Here is a 24,012-nt window from a genome sequence, read left to right on the forward strand (position 1 = left end):
GGGGAGGTCTCAGGGAAGGATCTCAATAGAATATTCATCAGCTTTCCAGGTGTGTCCTTTCAGGGTAGTGATTGGTCAGTGCTAATGCAGGGGGTCATTAGTCATTGCATCTGGTCCTGATGTCAGCCATGGCATGGCTTCATCCGGTTTTGCTGCTTTTCGGGGCCTGGAGCTGAAACACAACTGAGACCTAGATGTTATCTCCAGTTTAACCTAAACTCTGTCTCTGGGGTCGACAGACCTGAGGCTTTGTTCCTAAGATTATTTGATGCCGGTCAGAACCTCCTTGTTCTGAGGGCTTAATGCTTAGGGGAGTGGGCATGTGAGAGAGAAGGAGGCAGAGAGTCAGGGTGCTGGATGAGGCCAGTTTGAGTCAGCCGCCTGTCTCAATTTCTCCATTCCACTCACCGAGGAAGTTTCCTGGCTCCTTACTATCCTGCCTCACAATGAAGCCAGTGAGGGGATGTCATTGTGCCCATGACTTAGTTTGCTGACTAATAGTGTGAGGAAGCTGTAATTGGGTGGTGAGGAATAGGATCAAACAGCCTGTCTTGGCCCATGTTTGGAGCCACTACTCAATGCTGAGAGGGTCCTTATGTTTGAAGTGTCTGCATGAACTCTACAGTTAGGAACCCCAAAGATGTCTCTAGAATTATCTCTTGACCTTCCTGGTCTGTTGGAGGAAAAGCCCAACACATTTCCAGTTACCAAAAGAGGTTGCTATTAGAAGAAAATGATGCATCTTGTCCCAAAAGGGAGACACAGAGAGACTTTGTACCTCATGTCAGAGAAAGGGCTAGAAGGGATTTGGGGTAGAGCTTCAGCAGCTGAATAGTTAAAAGAATGGAAGTCCTGTTTTGCCATTTGACATGTGTGAAGACAAATGCTCTTGCCTTCTTTTATTCCGTGTGTGCTTTGTCACCACGGAAGCCCTCCCTGCGAGAGGGTAGAGCCAGTATTGTCTGGACTTTGAAGTGGAGGAGGGTTTTCTTGGGCTGAGCAGAAACATTTGGGATATCAATTTTCATCTGTTGTCAGAAAGGTGAAGTGTCAGCTAAGATAAAAACAGAAATTGCTGTTGATGTTAGCTCAGGTCTTCCAAGACACAGAGGTCAAGATGGAACCAAACATGCACAGAGTGATTAGGGGAAGTGCCCGTGTGAGAGAAAATGGGAGAGGTGAAGTCTGGGGCCCCGCAATGCAAGCCTGAGCCCCAGCGAAGGAGCGAGGATGGGTGGTTGGGTGGAAACGTCCCAGACCAGCAATCTAAGGAAGGCCTGGCACGGCTGCTGTGGGGGAAGAGGGTTGACAGCGTCAACTTCAGAGGAGGCCTGCGGGTCCCAGGACCCAGCCTGTCACAGGGATCCTGTCATGTTCAGTTATTGCAACAGCGAAATGTGGTGATGAGTTTCAGAGCACAGCAGCCAGACAGTGACTTGGAGGTCTGCAAGGTGCACTCTCACGGCTGCTGGCTGACATTCTCCAGCATTTACGCAGATGTTATCAGACAACATGCAGGTCTCACTTCCTTCCATGGTTCAGAGATAACGTGTCCTCCAGAGCAGCATTGCCAAGGCCCAGGTGATTTAGCTGGTACCACCCACTCTGTTTCCGGCGAGAACCTTCTCTTCCGTCTCTGCCATGTTGCTGTGGGTCAGGTTGGGAGCCTCTGCTGACCCCAATGGTTTTGTGTGGAAATACCGTATAGTCTTTGTGTGGAGACAGGATAGAAGGTGTCTTGACAAGGATTCTGGTGAGAAGCTGTAATTTTCACAGTAGAACTCCAGCTCTGCCAGCTCCTTGCCCAGTTTCTGGAATCTGTCCTCAATGATCAGAACAGAACACTGATGCCGGGCTCCCAGCTAAAAAGTAGCCTCTTGCGCCATTTAACAGCCAGCTTCTATCAGGAGCCCAGTCAGAAGAACTGTATTTGGGAAACATAGTTTAAGGTATAGTCTAACCGCTGCAAAAGTTGTAGCACTTGAAAGCCACATTTGTCAACCACATTATAGATTTTACCTTTAATGTTACACCTCTGACTTTTACTAGGGGTCACACTTGCATTTCCTGTGAAAACACCATGAGGACAGGACAGTGCCCATGACAAGGCACCTTTTCCTCTCTGCAGAGTCCTGCCCACTCCCCACCCCCCAACCTCTGGCAACCACCAATCTGTTTGTGTGTGAGCTCGGTGTGTTTTTTTTGTTGTTTTGTTTTGTTTCAATTCCACACATAAATGTGATCATACAGTATTTGTCTTTCTCTGTCTGACTTAGTTTACTTATCTGTTGCCATTCTGTATCCTCTTTCACTTTTGCCATCCATAGACTTCCGGGTCTTTCCGCTCTCAGCTCCCCTTCCCCATACAGCACAGCCTGTTAGAGGATCTCTTCCTCCTCTTCCCACCTTCTCCATCAACAGTGTGGAGGAGACCAGAATTCGGGGGGAGGTGCTGCCAGGAAAGAGCTGGGTAACTTTAGGTTAGTCCTGTCACTTTGCTGGGACTTGGCCTCCCCATCTGAGAAGTGGAGAGTGAGTCAAGCGCTCTACTGAGTCTTTAAATGGCCTCATTTAACCTAATTTATCCTTCTTCCAAACCTACAAGTGTAGGTAGTTTCATTCCATTTTCAGGTTACTAGACAGGGCTCATAACTTGGCCTGGATCACGTAGCCTCAAACTCCGATGGGTGACTCTTGGTGCTGCTTCCCATACAGACAAATCTATCCCCTCCTAGTAGGTCTGGGTGAAGGTCTAGGAATATGTTCCTAGGAAGCCCACCTGGCAGTTGGGATAGACAGCCATGTTCATGAACCTTGGCCTTAAATGAACTGCAAGTTGCCTCCCAATGGTCACTTTCATTCCATCATTAGTTACCTTGGCCCAGGCCCTCACTTCCAAGCTAGGTTTACCAGATAAATGATAAGACACAAAGGCTTTCATTATCTCCCGCCCATGAGTATTTGCATTTCAACAGGAATGAACACTGGGAAGACCTGTGATGGCAGTGGGGGTGGGAGGGGAATGGAGGGCTGCTTGGGGCCCAGAGGTTCCTCCCAGCAGATAGGTAAGGCCTTCTCCACTTACGTGTGAGTGAGGAGGGCCCTGCTTGCAGTGGTGACGGATGCCATCCTCCCCGGCCAAGGAGGACACACACGGGCTGCACACATACCATACGGCTACTACATACTTGGATGAGACAAATGTCCCCTTTCTCTGAGGATCAGAAAACAATTCAGTCTTTTCTGACTTAAGAATATAAAATTAGATTTTTTTTCCTCTGAAAAAGCAAGATGATAGTCTGGCAACAATAAACAAATATGGCCCAACTAGTGCCCATTAAAATGTCCATTACGGAAATCTACTTCCAACCTATTTTTTAAAAGATATTTTTCTTGATTTCAGAGAGGAAGGGAGAGGGAAAGAGAGACAGAAACATCAAAGATGAGAGGGAATCATCGATAGAGCCCACAACTCGGGTATGTGCCCCAACCAGGAATCGAACCGCAACCTCCTGGTTCATAGGTCAACGCTCAACCACTGAGCAATGTCAACCGGGCTACTCCAAACTATTTTAAAGATATCGGGAAATTCCTTAGTTCCTTTCACAAGTGTCATATGCATCCCTGTGCCAGTCCCAAAGGAGCTGTGCTGAGTGACTGTAAAGACTGCATGGCCCCATTCCAAAATGTGGCCGGGACCTAGCTGAGGCTAACTCCAGTCAGGGTGCCCTGCCATCGACACCAGCCAGCTCTAAGGGGAGCAGGAATTGGGGCCTGGCCCAGCAGGGAAGGTCTCCAGGGCTGCCCCAGTCCAACCTACAGCTACTGAATAAGGGTTGAAAGAGAAGGAAAGATTCAGGATGGGTGAGACACTGCCTCTGATGCAAATGAGCTGAGAAAGCAAGACACACACACACACACACACACACACACAGGAGAGGTTAAAGAGCGGGAGCAGAGATGGAGGGAGAAGAAGAAAGAGGCTGGGAAGGCCTTTGTACTGGATTCCTCTCCTGCGGCCACAGCACCACATCATAAACATTTTCCTGGCTGTGCAACACCGCCTGACCTTCCCTGACAAACACGCCCTGACCAAGGGTTATACGTGAAGGTGTTCACTGCGGCATCGTTTATGTCCCCCCGAGTTTGGAAAGCTCCTAATTATCCAACAGTGTGGTTACAGAAATAATGGTTATATGCAAAATCACTTCACTTTAAACAAAACATAAGTGACAGGGGACAAATGGTTATATTACTGATTGGAAAAGGCAGAATGCAAAATTCTATAAATTCTGTGATTTATAAAAATGTGGCTGATTGGAAGCACACTAAAGGGAATTCAGAAATGAAAACCATTTGTTGGAGGGGTGGAGCGGATGTTTTGCTTCGGTAATTTCCTGTAGTATGTACCAGTAGATCCAAGTCAATTCAAAAATGCAGATGTCTCTGGGAGACTGCAGGGCTCTCAGCCCTGGGTACCCCAAGTTGAGAACAGCTGCATGAGGAAGTAGAGACTTGTCTGGAGGGACTGGGGGGAGGCAGGCCATCTGGCACTTGAGAAGCCATTGGAGGGGAAGTCTAAGGCAGACCTGAGTCGGGTGCCACACAGATAAGTCAGGAAGATGTGAGGATATTTTGAGGCAAAGAACACCTCTGCCCACATTCCATCCTTCACTTGGTAAGCTCCTCCTCTTCCTTCAGTCCAATTCTCTTCTCATCCATCCTCTCTGGGCCCCCATCATACTCCGTGGGTATATTTATCACTGCACTTAGTAAGTTGTATTATCATGAGGTTGTGTTATCATGATCTCTTCACATCCGTCTAGTGCCAATGGACACTTCATCTTGGGGTCCCTGGTGCCTAGTGCCTTACTGAAACGTAAAAGATGCTAATGAGTGATGGTTGAATGAGAAATACATAGAAGAATATATAAATTAGGAGTTCAAGAAGGACAAATTTGCTTATTAGACAAATATTTAAGAGGTGCTAGTGTTCTTAGCATTGTAGTTCGATAGCTTAGATGGGTTCAGTATTAAAATAACTTTGAATGTTGTTTAGTGTTATTTTAACTTTTTTAGCCCTGGACAGTGTTGCTCAGTGGTTAGAGCATAGGTCTGAGACCCCGAAGGGTGGTGGGTTCGATTCCCAGTCAAGGGCACAAACCTGGGCATGTGCAGAAGGCAACTAATCGATATATCTCTCTCACATCTCTCTCTCTCTCTCTCTCTCTCTCTCCTTCTCCCCCTCCCTCCCTCCCTTCCATTCTCTGAAAATCAATTGGAAAAATTTCCTTGGGTGAGGATTAACAAAAACACACACACCGCCCTAACTGGTTTGGCTCAGTGGATAGAGAGTCGGCCTGCGGACTGAAGGGTCCCGGGTTCGATTCCGGTCAAGGGCATGTACCTTGATTTCGGGCACATCCCCAGTAGGGGGTGTGCAGGAGGCAGCTGATTGATGTTTCTCTCTCATTGATGTTTCTAACTCTCTATCCCTCTCCCTTCCTCTCTGTAAAAAATCAATAAAATATATATTTTTAAAAAAAACACATAAATAACGTTTTTAGGTTGATCCAAGACCTAGTCATCATTTTTAATATTTTTTCTGTGATAGAAATGAAATTTATTCTGTGTTTCAAATAGTCAACTTCCAGATGAGCCTTTAGATCATGATGTATTCCTGATTTAAGGACTGCCTGTACTTTCCAAAATGCCCCATGCTGAGGCACTTCCACCAGTGATTGGACTGAGTTGTCCAGGGAAAGTTCCTTTCCAAAAGTTTAGACCAGGAAAAGGGAATGCTCACATTTTACCCTTTCACAGGAAAGTTCCGTGAGCTCAGTCTGGATCTCCACCATTTCAGTCCTTTACAGAAGGCAGCATTTTATTTTCTCCCCTAACAATGCCATCAGTCAATGGGGCAGATATGTCAGCCAATGTTTAAAACAAGACTGACACTCACTGCCTGAGTGCTGCCTCGTCAACATCCCTGTCTGCTCCCCAGGAGCCTCACAAGACCCCAGCTGACCCTGCCCTGAAGTCAGAAAAGCAAAAAGAAAGAGGCTGGATGGGAGGGCAAAACTACCTCATTTTACTCAGAATGGAGTTTCCTTTTCTCGGTCACCAATTAGTACATAAAATTATACGAATGAACTAGAACTTGCTAAATTGGGAAAGCCCTAAAGAAGGAGCCACACTCCAGCTGCAGGGAGAGAAGCTCTGGTGGCCACATCCCGCATCAGCTGCCTGCACCAGCACTGGATTCTCAGACAGAGGGAATTAATGGTGCCCAGAGAAGGCCCGCCTTAATGGAACCAGGAACAAACAGGGCTGCTGCCATCACAGGGTACTGTTTGGGGGGAAATTTTCCATTTAAAAGATTTAAATAAATAGGTCGAGCAATAACTGAAAACAAAAGATCTGGCTGAAGAGATGGTGGAACAAGGGATAGAGCTTATAGAAAGGTAATAGATCATTTTATTCTTTCCCTTCGGTGCTTGTTGGTTAAGAGGAGGCATGGGGCACTTGGGGGCTGATCAAGAATGCGGTAGCTTGCCCGGCTGCTAAAGTTAGCAAGCGGGAGGCCCTGCGAGTTCTGAGCTGCCCACCTTCAAAGGCCTTGAGGAGCACAAGGTGACGTGTTCTGAGTGTCTGCAGAAGTTAATGCCCTTCCTTGAAGTAAGAACAAGGGAATGAATAAACGAGAAGCTTCCTTGCTTTATAAACAGATAACCCCCAAGGGAGAGCCACTTTGAGAATGATTTTTCTAAGACAGCTGTGCCTCCAATGCATAGAAAATCACCCCCTCCAGGATTTGAAGAAATAATTTACTTATTCAAGGAAAGGACAGTCACGTTTTCTTGAAGGCCACCATTGATTTAAGGAGGCGATATGCTTTGCACCCAATCTGAAGAACCGCCTCTGCTTGGTAAATGGAAAAGGAGTTTCTTGGGAAGTAAGGATTTTTGACCACCGTGTTTTAGACACTTCAGATACCAGATGCTCCTGATGCGTTTCTCTTAGTCCTGCACGGAAATCTCAGAAGCCATCCTTCTCTCCTAAGTCTTCAGTGATACAAGGAGGTAGTCGCCTGTATTTCACTCCCTGTTCTGAGTTACACCAGAGGTTTATAGCTTGGGGAAAATATGGTTACTTTAACACAGATGTAAATTCCGCCTGGGTCGTTCGGCAGGCTTGGTGTGGAGAGACTTCTTCGTGCAGAAGAATGTTTTTCTTTCTTATCAGCAACATACTTACTATACTTACTACCCAATTTTTTCCAGAACAATACAGCTTATCTTACTACCGCAAAATGTACTTGGTCATTTATGAAATGAAAATATAGTTTAAAAAAGTGAAAGAAGTCGATTGAAAAGGCCACATACTGTATGATTCCAATTATATGACATTTTGGAAAAGGCAAAACTATGGAGACGGTAAAAAGATGAGCAGTTGCCAGGGGCTCGGGGGATGGAGGGATGAATGGGGGGAGCACAGAGGATTTTTACAGCAGTGAGACTATTATTCTGTATGATGCAGTAATGGGTACATGCCATTATACATTTATCAAAGCCCATAGGATACACAACATCAAGAGTGAACTCTAATGTATGGCTCATCAATTATAACAAATGTACCATGTTAATAGGGAAAACGGGGGTTGGGGGGGGGGTAGGGGGTGCATAGGTACTCTCTTTACTTTTCACTCAGTTTTTTATAAAACTAAAACTGCTTTTAAAAAGTGTTATTATTATTATTAATTTAGAATAGTGCCTGGCATATAGCACTATTGAGTAATTTACTGAATACATACATACAATTTCCCTGATGGGGAGTCAAAAGTCCCAGTTAATGGGACTAAAAAAGTCTATTTATTTCTTAAAACTTCAGCCTCATGACATCATCTCCATGGACGTGGAGAAGGCGGTGAGTGATGTTATTCTACTCTGGTAGCCAACATACAGCCTCCAGCAATTTCATTTGAAAAAAAGTTATCAGTATATTGAATCTTCTTATCTTTCTGGTGGTGGTGATTACTAGTCTCTTCCTTTAAAAACAAGCCAAAAAGAAAAACAATACCAAATCAGCTTACCTCTTCTCAAGAAGTTCCTATTCTCTCAATTGGAGATTCCGTTACACCCCTTCCTTATTCTACTTTCTGGTGCTGCTGCCCTAGCTTAGGTCTGCCTGTCCTAATAGCGAAGTCACTGGCCCTGCACTCACTCACAGGCTGGTTTTTCCCTGTGGTGTGGGAAGGGGGGTGGTTGGATAACCTCAATCAATAGCCACACATCGAAGAAAATATCTCGAGGAAAAGCACAAGTAGTGATGAGGACTTGTTATGACTGGCCAGAGGAAAACCCACTCTTACAAATGTACACGTCAATCGAAGAGAGCTGTGTACTAAATGCTGCATTTTGCAGCATATAAAAATGCATTTCCCTCTGGTGGGGAAAAAACGTACCTAACAATTACCCTGCATTCAATGTGCCCTTAACACGTGTGTCCCCAGTGACAGACACCAAGCTTAGCTGGCATAAAGCCGGGGAACTTCATATTATCTCATGATGTCAGTGGTATCGGCGCTCTCATGAACAAAATTAAGCCTCCTCCCAGAAGAGTACAGTAAAACCACACTCAACACACGTAAAGAAGCACAGGTTTTCTTTTCCAAAGACGGCCTTAAGGAATGGGATGTGTCTGAGTGACATACCACCTACGCCTCTTAAATGCCAGCAGAGTGAGCAAGATCTCCAGGCCCACAGTCCAATTCTCCTCTGTAATTCTTCTCGGCCTTGATTTCCCACCTGGAAATCTGGTGAAGATTGGGAATTGTGTCACTAGCTCACGGATGGACCGCCCCCTCCGTGTTCAGCTCCCGGCCGGCCACAAAAAAACAATTGGGACGAGAGCGTGAGAGTCCCCCTCCAGGGTACCGGAAAGATGGGGCATGCAATCCAGTCATTCCTGGTTTTCTCTGAAAATAGGCTTCAGTTATTTAAAGCCTCACACATTAATTAAGCCAGGGGAAAAAATAGGGAGTAAAAAAAATCTAAGAAATACACTGTCATACATTTTCATTTAAATCTGGAAGAGAGTAAAAACTTTTCTTACTCCCTGAAATTTTTCCTTCGTAAATTGGAACTGATGGGCAGAGTAAGAATCAGTGGCGAGAACGTCAACAGAGGGCTGAAGGAACAGTACCAGCAGCTGGGGTTCTCCATCTCCAGATGTGCTGACAAGCGTTTAGTTATTTTCTCTAATGATACCCCAAACATGGAGGTCATTGGAACGTACCTTATGGAACATTTGTGTCTAAAGTTGGAATCTTGGAAGTCACTTTCTCAACCTTGTCCGTGTCTCCTTCCTTCGCAGGGCAACGGGCTTTGGCTTCTTGAACGCACTCTGCAAAGCTGCCGCCGTCCTTGGGAACTTAATATTCGGCTCCCTGGTTAGCATCACCAAAGCAATCCCCATCCTGCTGGCCTCCACTGTGCTCGTGTGTGGAGGACTGGTGGGGTTTCGCCTGCCCGACACACAAACCCAGGTCCTGATGTAACGGGAAACAAGCCATCTGCCCGGTGTTTCTTTCTCCTGCCCCGTGTCAACGCTCCTGACCGACTCAACACTTCAGATTTTTCAGATATAAAAGGTGGTCAGATGTCAGAACACTAACTCCTGCTGCGACTGAAACTTAGATGCATACCATCTTGCCCCTTAAATGTGATTTTGCAGAGGGTCTGGGTTTTGTTTTGTTTTCCATGCATTGTCGTCTTTCCTAACTGTGATGCTACTGCCTCCCCAAAATCTAGTGGAAGCATTTTCTTAAATGTCCTGGTCAGCCGGGCCTCCCTGAGGTTCTGCTCGCTGGGGGCCGGGGAGCTAAGAAGAGGACTGTGCAGCTATAAGACATAGATCCTGCTCCTCGTTCAACGTTCACAGGAAGTATAAGTTGGCGTATTATTGCATTTGTGCTGAGGAGAGGGATTCTTTCTCTCTCTCTCTCTTTTTTTTTTTTCAAACAGAGTGACATTTCCTGTTTACTTAGAAAAGGACACCCAGCAATTCTAGCTATAACAGCAGAGCCTTTCAAAGAAAACCATGTGGTACCAAACAGGGCTGGGTGGAGCTCTTTCAGGAGGGACAATTAAGGTGGCTCTACTGACAAGAAAAATAAAGGCTCTGCAGTTAGCAGCAACGGTCTGAGTGAGCTGCAAAAGCAAGGTTTCTGCCAGAAAGCCCAATTAATTGCTGAAAATGTGAGGAAATAGTGTCTGTGATTGTGGCATGTGGTTCAGAATGTTAGAAAATGAGAGAGAGAGATCTTTGGCCTCCATTCATCCCTCCTCCCCCTGCCCCAGCCCCAGATACCATTGATCTTGCCAGAAAACAGATTCAGGAAAAGAAAGCCTCTTTCTAAAAATTGGGTCTGCCTACCTGATTCTGCCGTCCATCCAAACTGTCTCTAGTCTGGAGATTGTCGGGCATCTGCATTGTTGTAAATTTTAAATCAGGGAGACATTCACACCTAAAGCCATTTGGAAATGCAAAGTGATACCTTGAGGGACAGTAGCCCCAGTGACACTGGACTTCATAGCTGGCACCCCCGAAGCAGGTCAGGTCCCGTCTTCTGTCTTCCTCTGGGCTGGGGCACCGGTCAGGGTGTTCTCTGTGGGATCACAGCCTGCCATGCCCAAGGGGCCCTCTGGCAGGCACGGCAGCCTCTCCGGGTGGTGTTTGGCTGCTCATTTTATCTGTGCAATCGGCCTGGGCCTGGAAGAGAGAGGTCAGCAGGACATTCCCAGGGGCTGTCAGCTACATGACCTTCTCACCCCTCAGGCCTGCCCCTCCTCCAAGCTCATGCTTGTTACTCATCTTCTTTGAAATCTGAAGCCTTCTTATAGATGTGCAGCAGTGACCAGAAGCCAGGAATAAATCCCATATTAAAACAATATTCCTTTTTTTAACTCTCTCTTTCTTGTGAGAGGGTTACCTCTTACTTACTATATAGGCGTTTCCAGCAGGCCTCAGCCCTGGGGCCTCGCTAAGGAGAGCCTTTGTTTCCAATAGTCATTACATTCAAAGCTGTCTTAACCCCAGAGGCCCCTCTGCCTCCCTCTCCCTCCCTAATGATCCTGGTAGAGCTCCAGACTGCAGAGTTCAGACTCCCTGAAAAGCTTCTTTCATTAACATAAGCCATTAATCGACTCCCCCTTGAAGTAATTCTGGTCTAGGGGGGCGGGGCAGCCTGGGGTTGGGGCTGGCAGGAAGAGGGTTGTTCCCTGGGGACCGGGCTTAGGGCCAGAACATCAGGAAAACTCAAACCAAAAACTGCTAAGGTGGCAGGCAGAAGGAAAATCAATAAAGACTAGATGAGATCTATTAGACCGATAGCAACAAAGCCGGGAAAGAAACAGAACGTACCCTCCCTTCTGCCTGTTGTAATATTGCGGGAGAACAAAGACAGCAGTCACAAACCAAGAAGGGACCCTGTGTGTTATTCTTCTTCCGTATGGACTTGTTTCTCCACCTCTCTATCCCTTGATTTCTCTTCTTAGAAAAGACATTTGGAGACCTGAGCAGGAGTTTTTTGTTTTTTTAGTTGAATGTAGCCTGTGCAGTAATAACAGCAAACTTAAGACGTGTATCTCCATTGACTCATTCAAAAGAAAAGCAGAAGCGTGCATGGATGTCGTACTCTTGTCTTCTGTGACCCCCTAACTTTGCTTGCTGGACCGCCTTTCCTTTTAGAAAGGTCTCCCATGTCCACTGTAGCTCTGAATGCGTAAACCATCTCCCAAGGTGCGGAGCTTGGTTTCCAGGGAATTTTATTGTAACGCTGGGTTGGGTCAGAATAAGGTAAACCAGCAGAACCCCACCGGCCATCAAACATCCCCTTCCGAAGGGCCTTTCTTGGCCTTCTTGTCACCTAATCCAAGCCTCCCAGGTGGCCCAAGAGGGACCTATTCTAATCTGGACAGTCAGTGGTCACAAACCTTCTTGGTCACCACCTTTCCCACCTTTTGTGCAGTTTTCTCTGCCTCCCCGTTGTTCCCACCACCTGGATTTTCTATGAGAGCTCAGGTTCTTCCCAAAGTATGCGGCGTGGCCTGTGTGGCTTGTTCTGGGGTTAGCTAGATGAAGGTAGAGCCAGGCGATTAAAGAGAAACTCTCCGCTCTTATCAATGTAGAGACTGCCGGCACATGTACGCACACCCAGCATCTCATTTCAGCTACAATAGAAGGAAAATGAGAGTGTGTACAAAAGCAAAGGCCCGGGAAACAGCCCCACTTGCTCCTCTTTTTCTAACTCCTTTTCTATCTACAATGCCCTCAGAGCTGTTTGGAATCAATCCAGAATGTGCCTGAATCCTATTGTTATTGCTGGGTCCTCGCAGTAGGAAAGAAAACCCAGCTGCTCCAAACTGTAATCCTGTACCACGTTACAGCCCAGCTCCCATGCAGGCCTGTGCCTTGGAAGGCAAACCCAGCAGCCAGGGGGCATCTCGGGCCCAGAGTGCCAGCCCTGGGAGAGAAGATAGACGGGTCCTAGCCCAAGCTCCACCACTAACCAACAGTGAGACCCAGATCTTGCTGGGGAGAACGTCAGTCATCGAACAGCCCTAGTCCTCAGTTTCCCTGTCTGTAAAGGATTGGGACTAGTTGGCAATTGGGACCATTGCAGGATTCTAGAGAATCTTCATGAAAAGGGGGATTACCTACCTTTTGATGCTAAACTCATCTTTATACACACCAAGTAGGTTCAGTTTTGAAACTAAAACATTGGGAAATAGGCATGTGTACAAGAGCTCGAGAAGTTGTTTGGGAAGCCCCCATGGATGGGCCAGAGAACAGAGGTCCCATGTTGTTTGTGCTTCCAGCCTCGTAGGATCTGGAGCATTATCTGATTTAATGCTGGTGCATCACTTACCTTTGCCCAGGAAAGGACCCACCCTGTCAGGCAGATGACTCTCCAATCACACTGCTATCACAGAGGCTGTATCCTGTAGTTACCTCTTCTCACTTCCCACTTTATTCTTGAAACTTGGTCTTAAGTAGATCTAGGCCTTCAGAAACAGAGTTATTAAGTGATTTCACCTAAGCTGGCAAATGTACCTTCATTTACAGATCTCACCAAATCAGAATTCAGGTTTATGCCCAAAACTACTGCACTGCTCTTCTGGATATCTTGAGATATCAAGAGAGAGATGGGAAAAGAATCGTAGTGACAGAAGGGAGAGTCCAAGGTATCATAGAGAAGGTTCCAGTGAAGGATTAGGGCACGCCTGAGACTTTCTGAACCCCGGGATCCTTTCCAAAGCATCTCATGGGAATGCCTTCTGATTCCCTTAGCCAAAATAGAATATGGTAGTCTCTAGGTTTTTTCCATTCAATATCAAAATGGCCTTTACCTAGTTCTTCACTAAAACACCTCACCTGTTTGTGCACTAAAGGCTCTGAAAGCAGGGACGTCTGAATTTGGCCTTTACCTGGTATTCCAAAAGACAGCTGGTTGGTTGTTTAGGTGCTTATCGGCTATATAATTGGTTTTCCTTTAACCTCTATATCATGTTGAACTTAGTCCAGCTACCAAACCCACAGAAACACCAGTCACGTTGCGACAGCAAAAAGCAATCTACACCATGGGACACTCTAAAATGAACTGTTATTTCTAACAGTGTTTGTTTCTGCCAAGCAAAGTATGTTTTAAGTAAAGCTTCTCTCGCAATCTATGTAATGCAGACAAAAGAAAATTGTCAGGATCACCTAGGTATTTCGTGTGTCCTTTCACTGTGACAGGTGTGGAGTGACAGCTCTCCATGTAATGTCCTTTTGCTCTAAGTATTGACAGTGTCTCACCTTCGGTCTTTCTCAGACAATGTCTAGATGCAGTTTAGTAATCCCAGGATTTTGAGTTACAAGGATACAGTTCACGGGTCTGCTTAGGCCCGTGTGTTAGGCTAGCAGTGCTGGGGCAGGGGGTAGGGCTGGGCAGAGCATTTGCTGGTCTCGTGTCATCTCATGTGATTATTCGATAAATATTTATGGAGCACCTCCCCTGTGCGTGGTTGAGGCACTGTGCTTCACCTCAGGAAGCTGTTTGGGGAGCCTCATACTGACCCCACTCCATGTTGGAACCCCCTCCTATAAACACAAAGTGTTGTTTTTTTCCAAATTTAAAAGAAGTCATTGCCTACAGTGGATAGTGCAGGGGGTCCTTGGAAATTGGAAATACCTCCAAGAGGAGGAGGAAGCCCTCAATGTCTGAACTTTGTTGAAGGGACTACTAACTAGTACTGGAAAAATGGAGCCACGCGTGTGCTGTTTCTTTAAATGTCTCCGCAGGAAACCGCCCTAAGGTATTATCCCAGGAAAGGAACAGCAGCAAAGATAGCCCCATCTGCATAATGATGTTCATTTTTAAAGTCCCAGTGTCTTCCAGGACATTCTTTTCATGGCCTGAAACTTGAGGGGGGGCGGGCAGTCTGTTCCCAGAGGGCAGTGCTGGCGTTTTCTCCCCAGCAGAGTCAGCAAAGCCCTCAGCTGCTGCGAGTCCCCTGCTCTCAGCTTCCGGATGTTTCCTTTTTGATTTTGAGGACTTGTGACTGAGTCAAGTGTCTTTGCAGATATCCTAGAGCAGCTTTTCCCCTCCACCCTCCACAGATAAGCCACCCAGAAAACAAGTTCTGACAGTCCGTGGCAGGAGATTTTTAGATTTCAGTTTCAAACCAGTGCATGGTTGTGGCAAAGGGTCTTGGAGCTGCAAAGGACCTTTGGGGCTCTGCGGGAAGGCGGATCAGAGAGGGAGTTGGTCATGACCCTCCCCCTCCCCTCTGAGAGCTCTGATTCCTTTTTAACCCACTAGCACTGCTGTCCTCTCCACCTGCCCTAGGCAGTACACACTCAGCTTCCTTCCTTTCCCCTCGGTTCTTCCTTCTTCTTCCTCCTCGCGTCACTCTGACTCTGGCAGTATACAAGGCAAGGCCCAGCTTGACTGGGGCTAAAGAATGTGCTGATCGATCTGCGTGTGGTGGAGGCCAGAGAATAGAACACATGAAGAACGTGAGTGGGAGCAGGGATGTGGGCTCTAGACTCTTGGCCTTGACTCAGCTCCCTGTACTGGGCCAGATTTCCCTCTGCTTCTCAGTTCCTGTGGGCGATAGATAGATGGGCACCACTGGCGTGAAACCTCAGAGAGGCCCATTCCTCGGGACTCATTGGCCTGTGGCAGGTAGACCCGCCTCTCCATGCCCCCAGGGGGTCTTACTTGGTGCAGAAGGCTGGGTGCGTTTCATTCCGATGTAAATGCTGATGTTGCAGAGGTTGCCTCTTCTCTGCCTGCCCTACCACATTCATGCTCCCCTTAGACTCAAGAGGGCCCAGAACTAGAAGAAGAAAGCAGCCTCAGCCCTGTGTTCAGACTAAGACAGCGTTTAATACCAGGCAAGCGGCCCACCCTAGAAGCAGGGATGCAGGGTCCTAAGCAGCTCTCAGGTGCCTGGAGAGTGACTGGCCAAGCCTGCTCAGACCCAGGCCACACCAAAGTGTGCATCGTGGGTTTGCGGGTCACCATTGCCCATAAGACGGAGGGAAGGAAAGGCCTAGCAAGCTCAACCTCCTGTCAGCACACAAAGGGTTTCTTTCTGCATTTGTATTGACTCAGAAGAGGACCCACAGTGCAGAAAATCCACCGCTGTCTATGGGAATTGTGCCTTCAGGGAGAACACACAGAAAACTGGCTATTTTATTATGTGCAAACAAACATAAATTTGTTTGAAGTTACAGAGTATCTCCCCTCTCACACCCAAGTAGGCGTCCAAGAAGGAAACTCGGTCCTTGCCTTTGACATTCGCCAGGCCTGTCTCGATAGAACAGGACAGATTCATGGCTTGATCTCATTTCCACCACTGTTGTTATACATTCATTGAACTGCATCTATGTCCTAAATCAAGTGGAAGAAAAAAAGAAATGTTCTTTCTTGCTATGTGCTTTCACAGCATCCAAAACGCGGCCGTGTGTCCTCGCCCTGACCCAAAACAGACTGAACAGATTATGTGTCCTTCATGGATGTCTAGATCCTGTAAATAAATTCCTGGGAGAGCCTTGCCTTTCAGGTGAACCCCCATTTCCACAGGCTGAACCCACAACCCTCTCTCCTTGCACTGAGATCTTGGCAATGGTCCTGTCCTTGGTTTTGGTGTTTGGGCGTCTTGTTTTGTGTCTTTTCTGTTTTTACTGCTCTGTAAGACCTCCTGCTATGAATGTCCCAGTTGCCCCAATTGTACTCTCTCTATGTATGTGCTGCATGTGTGAACCCCAATAAATTCTGTTTCGGGTTTCTGGAGTCTTCCTCTTAAGTGCAGCTGGTCTTGTTGTGAACTCATCGTTCTGGTATGCTCCTCTGTGTCTGGTTCCTGATTGCCAAAACATTTGACCAAGTGTGTTTTGACGAACATCCCAAGACAGCCATGTGTATCCTTGTGAAAGGGCATGCTCTGTGGGGCTGACTCGTGTACAGCATAAACCCATCATCCAGTGTGGAAGTGTGTATACATTTATATGCCAGATACTTAACATTCATGTAGCAGCTGCACAGATATGTCATGTACATCCAATTAATAAAAGAGCAATTTTTTTTTTGCTCCATTATATTCAAATAAAGATTGCCGTGTGACTGGCTTCCCTTCCAAGCATGAATTGACCCTTAAAAAAAAAAAAAAAAGTCCTTTTTTAAATGGACAGCGTGAGAACCTGTTTCCCTTGCTTTTGGCTGGCTTGAATTGCTCCTGTGGGCCGGTGTCATGGGTATTGATGTATTGTTGACTTTACAGGAACACTTTCTGATTGTTAGCCAGGACCACTGGGAAGAAAATGTTTGCGGGGGAGTTTGTGGCAAAGCAGATGCTTGTGTTCTTTAGCCCGAGAGCAGGAATAGCAAACAGATTTGTAACTGGCATGTGGTCTCCAATTGATTGGTAGTGGCTGCTTGGGACATGCGTGTGAGAAGAATGATGAGAAAAAGTGCTGTTTTGTAACATTGGCATCAGAGGCAGAAACATGGACTGTCTGCCTCGGATTTGCTGAGTACTTTTGACTTCATTTCAAAGAAGACCCAGCTTCAAACCTCTTTACTAATAAAGGGAATTGTTATGCACATAACAAAGAAGATAGGACAATTCCAAGGTTGGCTATGATGTGGCGTGGCAACATTATCTAAGACCCAGGTTCTTTCTGTCTTTTAGATCAGCCATCCCCAGCTCACTGCCTTTTGTCTCCTCATGGGCTTGAGGTGGTTTCAGCAATTCTAAGCATCATTTCGTCACACAAATACCTTCAGGGCCAGAAGATGTACTATCCCCTCTTTATGACCTTTTTAAGGTTTAAGGGAATCATTCTCAAATCCTCCAGCAGACTGCCCCTCTGTCTCCTTGGCTGGATTTACATCATTTGCCTACTCCTAAACCAGGCACTAGCAAGGGGAATGTAATTCCCACCACTGGCTTAAACTAATCAAGAGTCCCCTCCCCGCAGATAACTTGAAAGGACCTCACCCTTCCCGGAAGCACACGGCTTCTGACTACGAGAACGAAATTGGGGTTTAGCGAGCAAGGAAGAAGGGAGGTAGCTAGTGAGTAGGCTAGCAACCGTGGGCTCCAGAACTGAGCCATTTCATGCTGTGGCCACATGTCGCTATTTATATTTAAACTTAAAATAACTAAAATTAAATTCAGTTCCTCGGTCACACTTAGCCACATTTCAGGTGCTCAATTACCACGAGATTTGTGGCTGCCATAGAACATTTTATCATCAACGAAAATTCTCCTGGAAAACTCTATCCTGGCCCGGCCGGCGTGGCTCAGTGGTTGAGCTTCAGCCTATGAACCAGGAGGTCACAACTCAATTCCCAGGCAGGGCACATGCCCAGGTTGCAGGCTCGCTCCCCAGTGTGGGGCATGCTGGAGGCAGCTGGTCATTGATTCTCTCTCATCATTGATGTTTCTTTCTCTCCCTCTCCCTTCCTCTCTGAAATTAAAAAAGAAAACCCTACGTTGGACACTGTGCATTCACACCCCTCTGCAGGCTGTCCCTTCTGCTGGGGCTGCTCCCACTTCCTCTAGCTTCTCCCCCCCCCCCCCCCCCCCCCAACGCCCCTCCAGGCCAGAGCTCTTATTTTTGCTACAGCAGCTCTGTTTCCTCCACTTCCTCCAGCAGAAATGCCCATCACCCCACCAGTCTTCCCCCTTTCCCAGGCCCCAGCCCACCAGGTCCAGGACCTATTTAGTATTCAGGAAAAGTTACCATCTGCCTCCCTTTTCTGTCTCTCCTGTTGCACGACGAGGTCTTACATGAAGGGGGAAAGAAGTCTCCACAGGCAAACACCCCCAGGAGTGTCGGGGATGGCGGCAGGCATGGAACTCACCAGATGCTGGGTGTGCCTGGCAAGGATCACTGTGAGGGCGGAAGGACGCATCCACAGGCCTGGCCTGGACCCGCGGCTGCAAAATCCCAAATGTGAAATTCCTAACAGTCGGTGTGTTAAAACAAGGCAATAGAGGTCCTGAAGGAACAGCTTTTTCTCCTGAGTGATGTCCCGTGCAATGCAGTCACTGACATCTATGTTAGTTGGCTAGGGCTGCTCTAAAAAAGCACCACAGATGGCTACAGGCCACCACAGCAGAAATGGATTTTCCTACAATTCTGGAGGCTAGAGGTCCAAGACCAATGTGTAGGCGGGGTTGTTGTCTTCTGTCTCTCTCCTTGGCTTTAGATGGCCGTCTTCGCTCTGTGTGGTCACATGACTTCTCTTGGTACAAGTGTGTGTGCTAATCTCCTCTTCTTATGAGGGCACTAGTCATGTTGGATTAGGACCCGCTCTAATAACCTCTAGTAACTTAATTGTCTTTTTAAAGACCCTGTCTCCAAATGCAGTTACATTCTGAGGTACTGGGGTTAGGAGTTCAGCACATGAAATGGAAGGGGATGCAAGATGCTACATGTGTAATTGTGTAGAGTGTGTTGTGTACATATACTTTGCACAGAATGTGGTTGAATATGCTTGTGATCACATGGAAGAATAGCCCAGGCTGTGTGTGTTGTCAGCATAAGAACACCCAAACCTGTAGAAAATTTTTATAAAGGTTTATTAGAGCCAAACAGATACCAGGTCCGGAAGTAAGATTTCCACAGACTGAGAAAAATGCTTCTCAGAATTGTCATTTGCAGTTTTTTTATACATTTGGAATGAAGGAGGGAATATAGGGAAGATTACCTGAAGGTAGGAGAAAGCAAGGCAGGGAAATCTCTGATTGAATGACAGGGGAGTTAACAAGATGTTATGCTCTCAGGAGGACAAGGGATCTGAATAAAAAGGCATTTCAAAGGTGTATTATCACAGATGCACAAAAACAATGGACAGGGCTTGCATACGGCAAAGATAACATCTCACTAGGGAAGTTACAGGCCTGAGGCGTGACTGCTGACCATGTCCTGCCCGGGAATTTATGGTCAGATCACCCTACTGGCAGTTAGAGTTATTTCAGAGCCCCCTTTTCATCTACAGTGTGTGTTCATTCTTGTGTGAGGAATAACTCTGCACTCATGAGCCAGAAACAGATAACTGGGGACAGCCTAGGGCAGCCAAGCCAGGCTGGGAGGTCCTGCAGGGCTGTTCTCAGACCGATGATTCTGCCTCCTTCCGCCTCTCCACGTATTAAATTCCAAACGAGACCTCGCTCTCTCTACAACAATTTTATTTTATCCTGGAGTTGATGAGTGCACTGTGGCCTACCCTGCACCACAGCCTCTGAGCAAAGCAGCCCTTCTGTGGCCTGCCCCTGGCGCAGCTTCCTCTGGACCGGGACCAGCTGTGCCCTGCTTGGATGTGAGCATAGGGAGGAGGAGGGCATTCCTGGAGCTTGAGTAGACAGCGTCAGCCTGTCACTACCGCCCTCTCTTTGTTGAGTGGGGAGAACAGATGCATCGTCATCTCCTGCAGTTTGCTGTCCAGACACCAGGGGGAGAAGTGAAAGCCACAAAGGAGACAAGATCCTGCAGCCAAGGCAGGTTGCAGCCCCGCAGCCGCCTGGGCTCCCTGGGGCCAGAATGAATGAGGCAGTGTGGTCTGGGATCAGGGAGCACACAGTCAGTGCCAACCCTGACTCGAGTGCACCAGCAGCCACCTGCTTCAGTCCTGTTTCTGTGGGTCCAGTGCCCCAAAGCCCACAGGAGGCAGAACAGACCAGGAATGCACCAAATGCCCTTTGGACTGAGATGTCCAAGGGAATCTCAGCAAATTCCGTTTGGGATGGGCCTGTCAGGAAAGCTACCGCACATTGCAAAAGGATAAACGACTTCTGAGTTGCCCCCACCTCTCTCTTGGGCTTTGAAAACACTGCACATATCCAACCACAGGCCCACCCTTCGCTGCGATGTCGCACCCTCTTCAGCCTCCTGCCTCCACGAGAGGACTGGGCAGCCTCCCCGCAGAGCCCACCTGCAGCACTTCCGGAAGTGAAGTGCAGGGAGCTCGGGCTCTCCAGGTCTCTGTCCACACTGAGGACAGTGGACCTTCCAGTGCAGGGGGCAGAAGATATCCGCTGCCGCGAGTATGGCTTTGGGCAGAGCCAGTTCCAGGTTTGGGATGGGAGGGACCCTCTTTAAGAAAAATGATACGAAAGTATTTATTTAGAATGAGAAAAGAAGCTACCACAATTTATGAACTTTTATCAGAGACCATAACAAAATCCAGAAAAAGACAATACTAGTTTTTATTGAAGAACTGTCTGAAACACCTGTATAATTTTTTCCCTAAAGCATCCTCTTTGATTGCCTTTTTCTGTGACAACGGTTTTGTGATGTCAGTGTCATAGAATAGGAATATAAAATTAGTTTCGATTACTAAGCTGCTGGTTTTTTTGACAGTTTCTTGTTTCTTCACTCCCCACATACTTCCGGAGCTGAAGTCACAGACCACATTCATACTTGCAGTCCAATCTCTGGCTCTACATTTGAGACACAGGCCAGGTGAGTGGGCAAAGCGGGCAGCACGAGTGTTCAGTGGGGCAGCCAGCATAACTTCACCGTCACAGGAGTGATTGCGAACCACAGAAATACAAACCCACACTGAATATATCCCCAACTCCAATTCTTCTCAGCCAGAACCCCAAGTGCCAGCTCCACCCAACACCAGGCTAACTTTGAGGAAAGGAAGTCGGAGTGAAAAGAACTAACAGTTTTAACTGACTAAGGAAACAATCTATTCACTTGCAGGTTTTTTGGTTTGTTTGTTTGGGGGGTGGGGGGCGCGTTGCACATTTTTAAAGAACATATGATCAGTGCCTTGGAAGGGACCCATGAAAATGGAGGCCCTGCCTCTTAAGCTTCATTAGTTTCCTGGTAACACTCCTCTGAGTTCTGGAGTCACACAGATGTGAGTTTGAACCCTGACTCTGCCGCTTAGCAGCTGCGAGGGCATGGAGGAAGCTAAAATTAGTCTTTCTGAGTTCATTTCCACAACCATAGGTTAGAAAGGATGACAGTTTGTATTTCACTGAGGTTTGTGAGAAAATGTAAAGAAAAGGCTGAGCAAAGTGCCATGAGTCCTAAGTAAGTGGTAGCCCCTGAGATGCGCATGGTTGGCTCGAAGCTGCTCCTTCACACTAGGATGTTGAGATGCACTCAGATGGGAGCCAGATCCCGTCGTCAGGCTCAGGTGGGGTGGAGCCCTTGGCATTTCTAACTCTCGCAAGACTTGTGGCAGGACCATGTAACTTTAGCTTCTGTTGTCGTCAGCATGCATAGCAGGGACCTTGGCCTGTGGTGACCCTGGCAGCAACTCCAAGTGACTCACCCACAACCCCCAAACCCAGCTGCAGTTCCACTGCTCACAAAGGCAGCCTCACAGTGCCAGGCCAGATGCCCAGGTGCCCAGCTCCACGGGAGGGCCTCTGGCCGCCGGGAAGAGAAGGAGAAGCAGTGGCACACATAGGATGCCGGGACCTTGCTGACTCCAGCCACCCATGAGTACATGGTGCAGGGCTTGGCGGACCTGGAACTGCCCATCAAGAGCTGCCTCTTTTCCTGTTACCTGGGGCTCTGTCATTCATCCTGCCGGATCGGAGATGCTCCACAGAATGGTAGTTCAAGTCTCTCCCAGGTGCAGCTGTGGGGAATATACCCAGAGGAATCTTGCTTCCTTGAGACTAAGAAGAAAACCAAAGAGCAACTGTTCCCAGCAGGCACGCTTTCAGAACAGTGATGAAGGAAATGAATAATTTATAAGGAGAACAAGGGCCATGTTGAGTGATATCTGGGCACAGGAAGACACCATGGGAAGCCAATGGTGAGGCGTGTCTGGAGCCCAACATTGTGCCAGGCCCCATGCCGGACACTTTGGAAATAATAAAGGAGCCAGGAGCTTGGTCTCTAGATTCAGTCAGACCTTACTGGTGCTTCCGCACTAGTAAGCTGTGTGGTCCAAGGCAAGTGCATTAACTTCTCTGAGCCTCAATCCCCCATCTGTAATATAAGGATACCTATATCCCGCTTTAAAAGGATTGAATGAGATAATACAAATGCTTAGCACACTCTCTCTTTTTTAAAATATATTTTTATTGATTTTTTTTACAGAGAGGAAGGGAGAGGGATAGAGAATTAGAAACATCGATGAGAGAGAAACATCGATCAGCTGCCTCCTGCACACTCCCCACTGGGGATGTGCCCACAACCAAGGTACATGCCTTTGACAGGAATCGAACCTGGGACCCTTGAGTCCACAGGCCGACACTCTATCCACTGAGCAAAACCGGTTAGGGCCTTAGCACACTCTCTTAATGGTATCTCTATTGCACAAAGTTCCTGATCTTAAAGTGGTCTAATTATCAACCTCTCCATTTTAGGTTAGTGTTTTGAGGAAACACTGTTATAAAGAAATCTTTGTCTACTCCAAGGTCATGGAGACATTCTCCTCACCTAGCTGCTTTATAGCTTTTCATTTCACATTTAGATCTACATTCAGCTGGGATTCTTTTGTGTGTGTCTTCAGTATCCATTAGAGGACATCATTAAAGGAGTGAAAGGGCAAGCCACAGAGTTGGCGAATATATTGGCAACTTGGATAACCAACAAAGGACTTTTATACAGAATAGATGAAGGACTACTACGAATCAATAAAAAAAAAAAAAAGACAGATAACGCAATAGCAAAGGAGCAAAGACTTAAATGGAAACTTCACAAAAAATGTCCAGAACAACATTAAACATACTAGTAGGAAAACAATTCATGAGTCATCAGGGAAACGCAAATAAAACCATATTATGGTATCTCCAAGGATTGGCCTGGAGCTCTTATCAAGGAACTCCCACTGCTGGTAGGAAGGTCAATTGGTGTGATCACTTTGGAAAAGTGTTTGGAAATATCTGCTAAAGCTGAAGGCATGCATATCTTATGGTACAGAATTTCTCTCCTTTGTAAATGCCCAACAGAAATGTTTGCATATGTGCACCAATGACATGTACAAGCATGTTTGTAGCCAAATCTGGGACATGCCAGGGCAATACTGCCTTCCCCAGATCTCCCTATACTCACCCATTGATGATCACACCATTGATTATGCTCTCTCCCAGTCCACTTTCTGGCATTCATACATCCTTCTGAACTCCCCATGAACATTCTGATTTCTCCCTATTTGCCAGCATTTTTATGATTTCTTCTAAAATAGATTTCACCCCTAGTTTTCTAAATAAGTATGATTTTAATTTAATTTTATTTTTTAAAATATGTTTTATTGATTTTTTACAGAGAGGAAGGGAGAGGGATAGAGAGTTAGAAACATCAATGAGAGAGAAACATCTATCAGCTGCCTCCTGCACACCCCCTACTGGGGATGTGCCTGCAACCAAGGTACATGCCCTTGGCCGGAATCGAACCTGGGACCCTTCAGTCCGCAGGCCGACGCTCTATCCACTAAGTCAAACCAGTTAGGGCATATGATTTTCATACCAAGGTCACTGA

The 24,012-nt window shown here is 47.0% G+C and overlaps 1 protein-coding gene across 2 annotated transcripts in view; it reads left to right on the top strand.

Moving 5' to 3' along the window:
• SV2C (synaptic vesicle glycoprotein 2C) overlaps positions 1-16,680 on the top strand; it is a 155,593-nt gene extending 138,913 nt beyond the window's left edge. For both annotated transcript variants that reach the window (XM_070412209.1, XM_070412210.1), the window contains exon 13: positions 9,376-16,680. In XM_070412209.1, coding sequence (XP_070268310.1) covers positions 9,376-9,559 — 184 coding nt within the window. In that variant the 3' untranslated portion in view covers positions 9,560-16,680. The remainder of the gene's footprint in view (positions 1-9,375) is intronic.
• Positions 16,681-24,012: the final 7,332 nt, after the last annotated feature.

Source organism: Myotis yumanensis, unplaced genomic scaffold, assembly GCF_028538775.1.
Source record: "Myotis yumanensis isolate MYYU_CA2020_CCGP unplaced genomic scaffold, mMyoYum1.0.hap1 SCAF_4, whole genome shotgun sequence".
Taxonomy (NCBI): Eukaryota; Metazoa; Chordata; class Mammalia; order Chiroptera; family Vespertilionidae; genus Myotis; species Myotis yumanensis.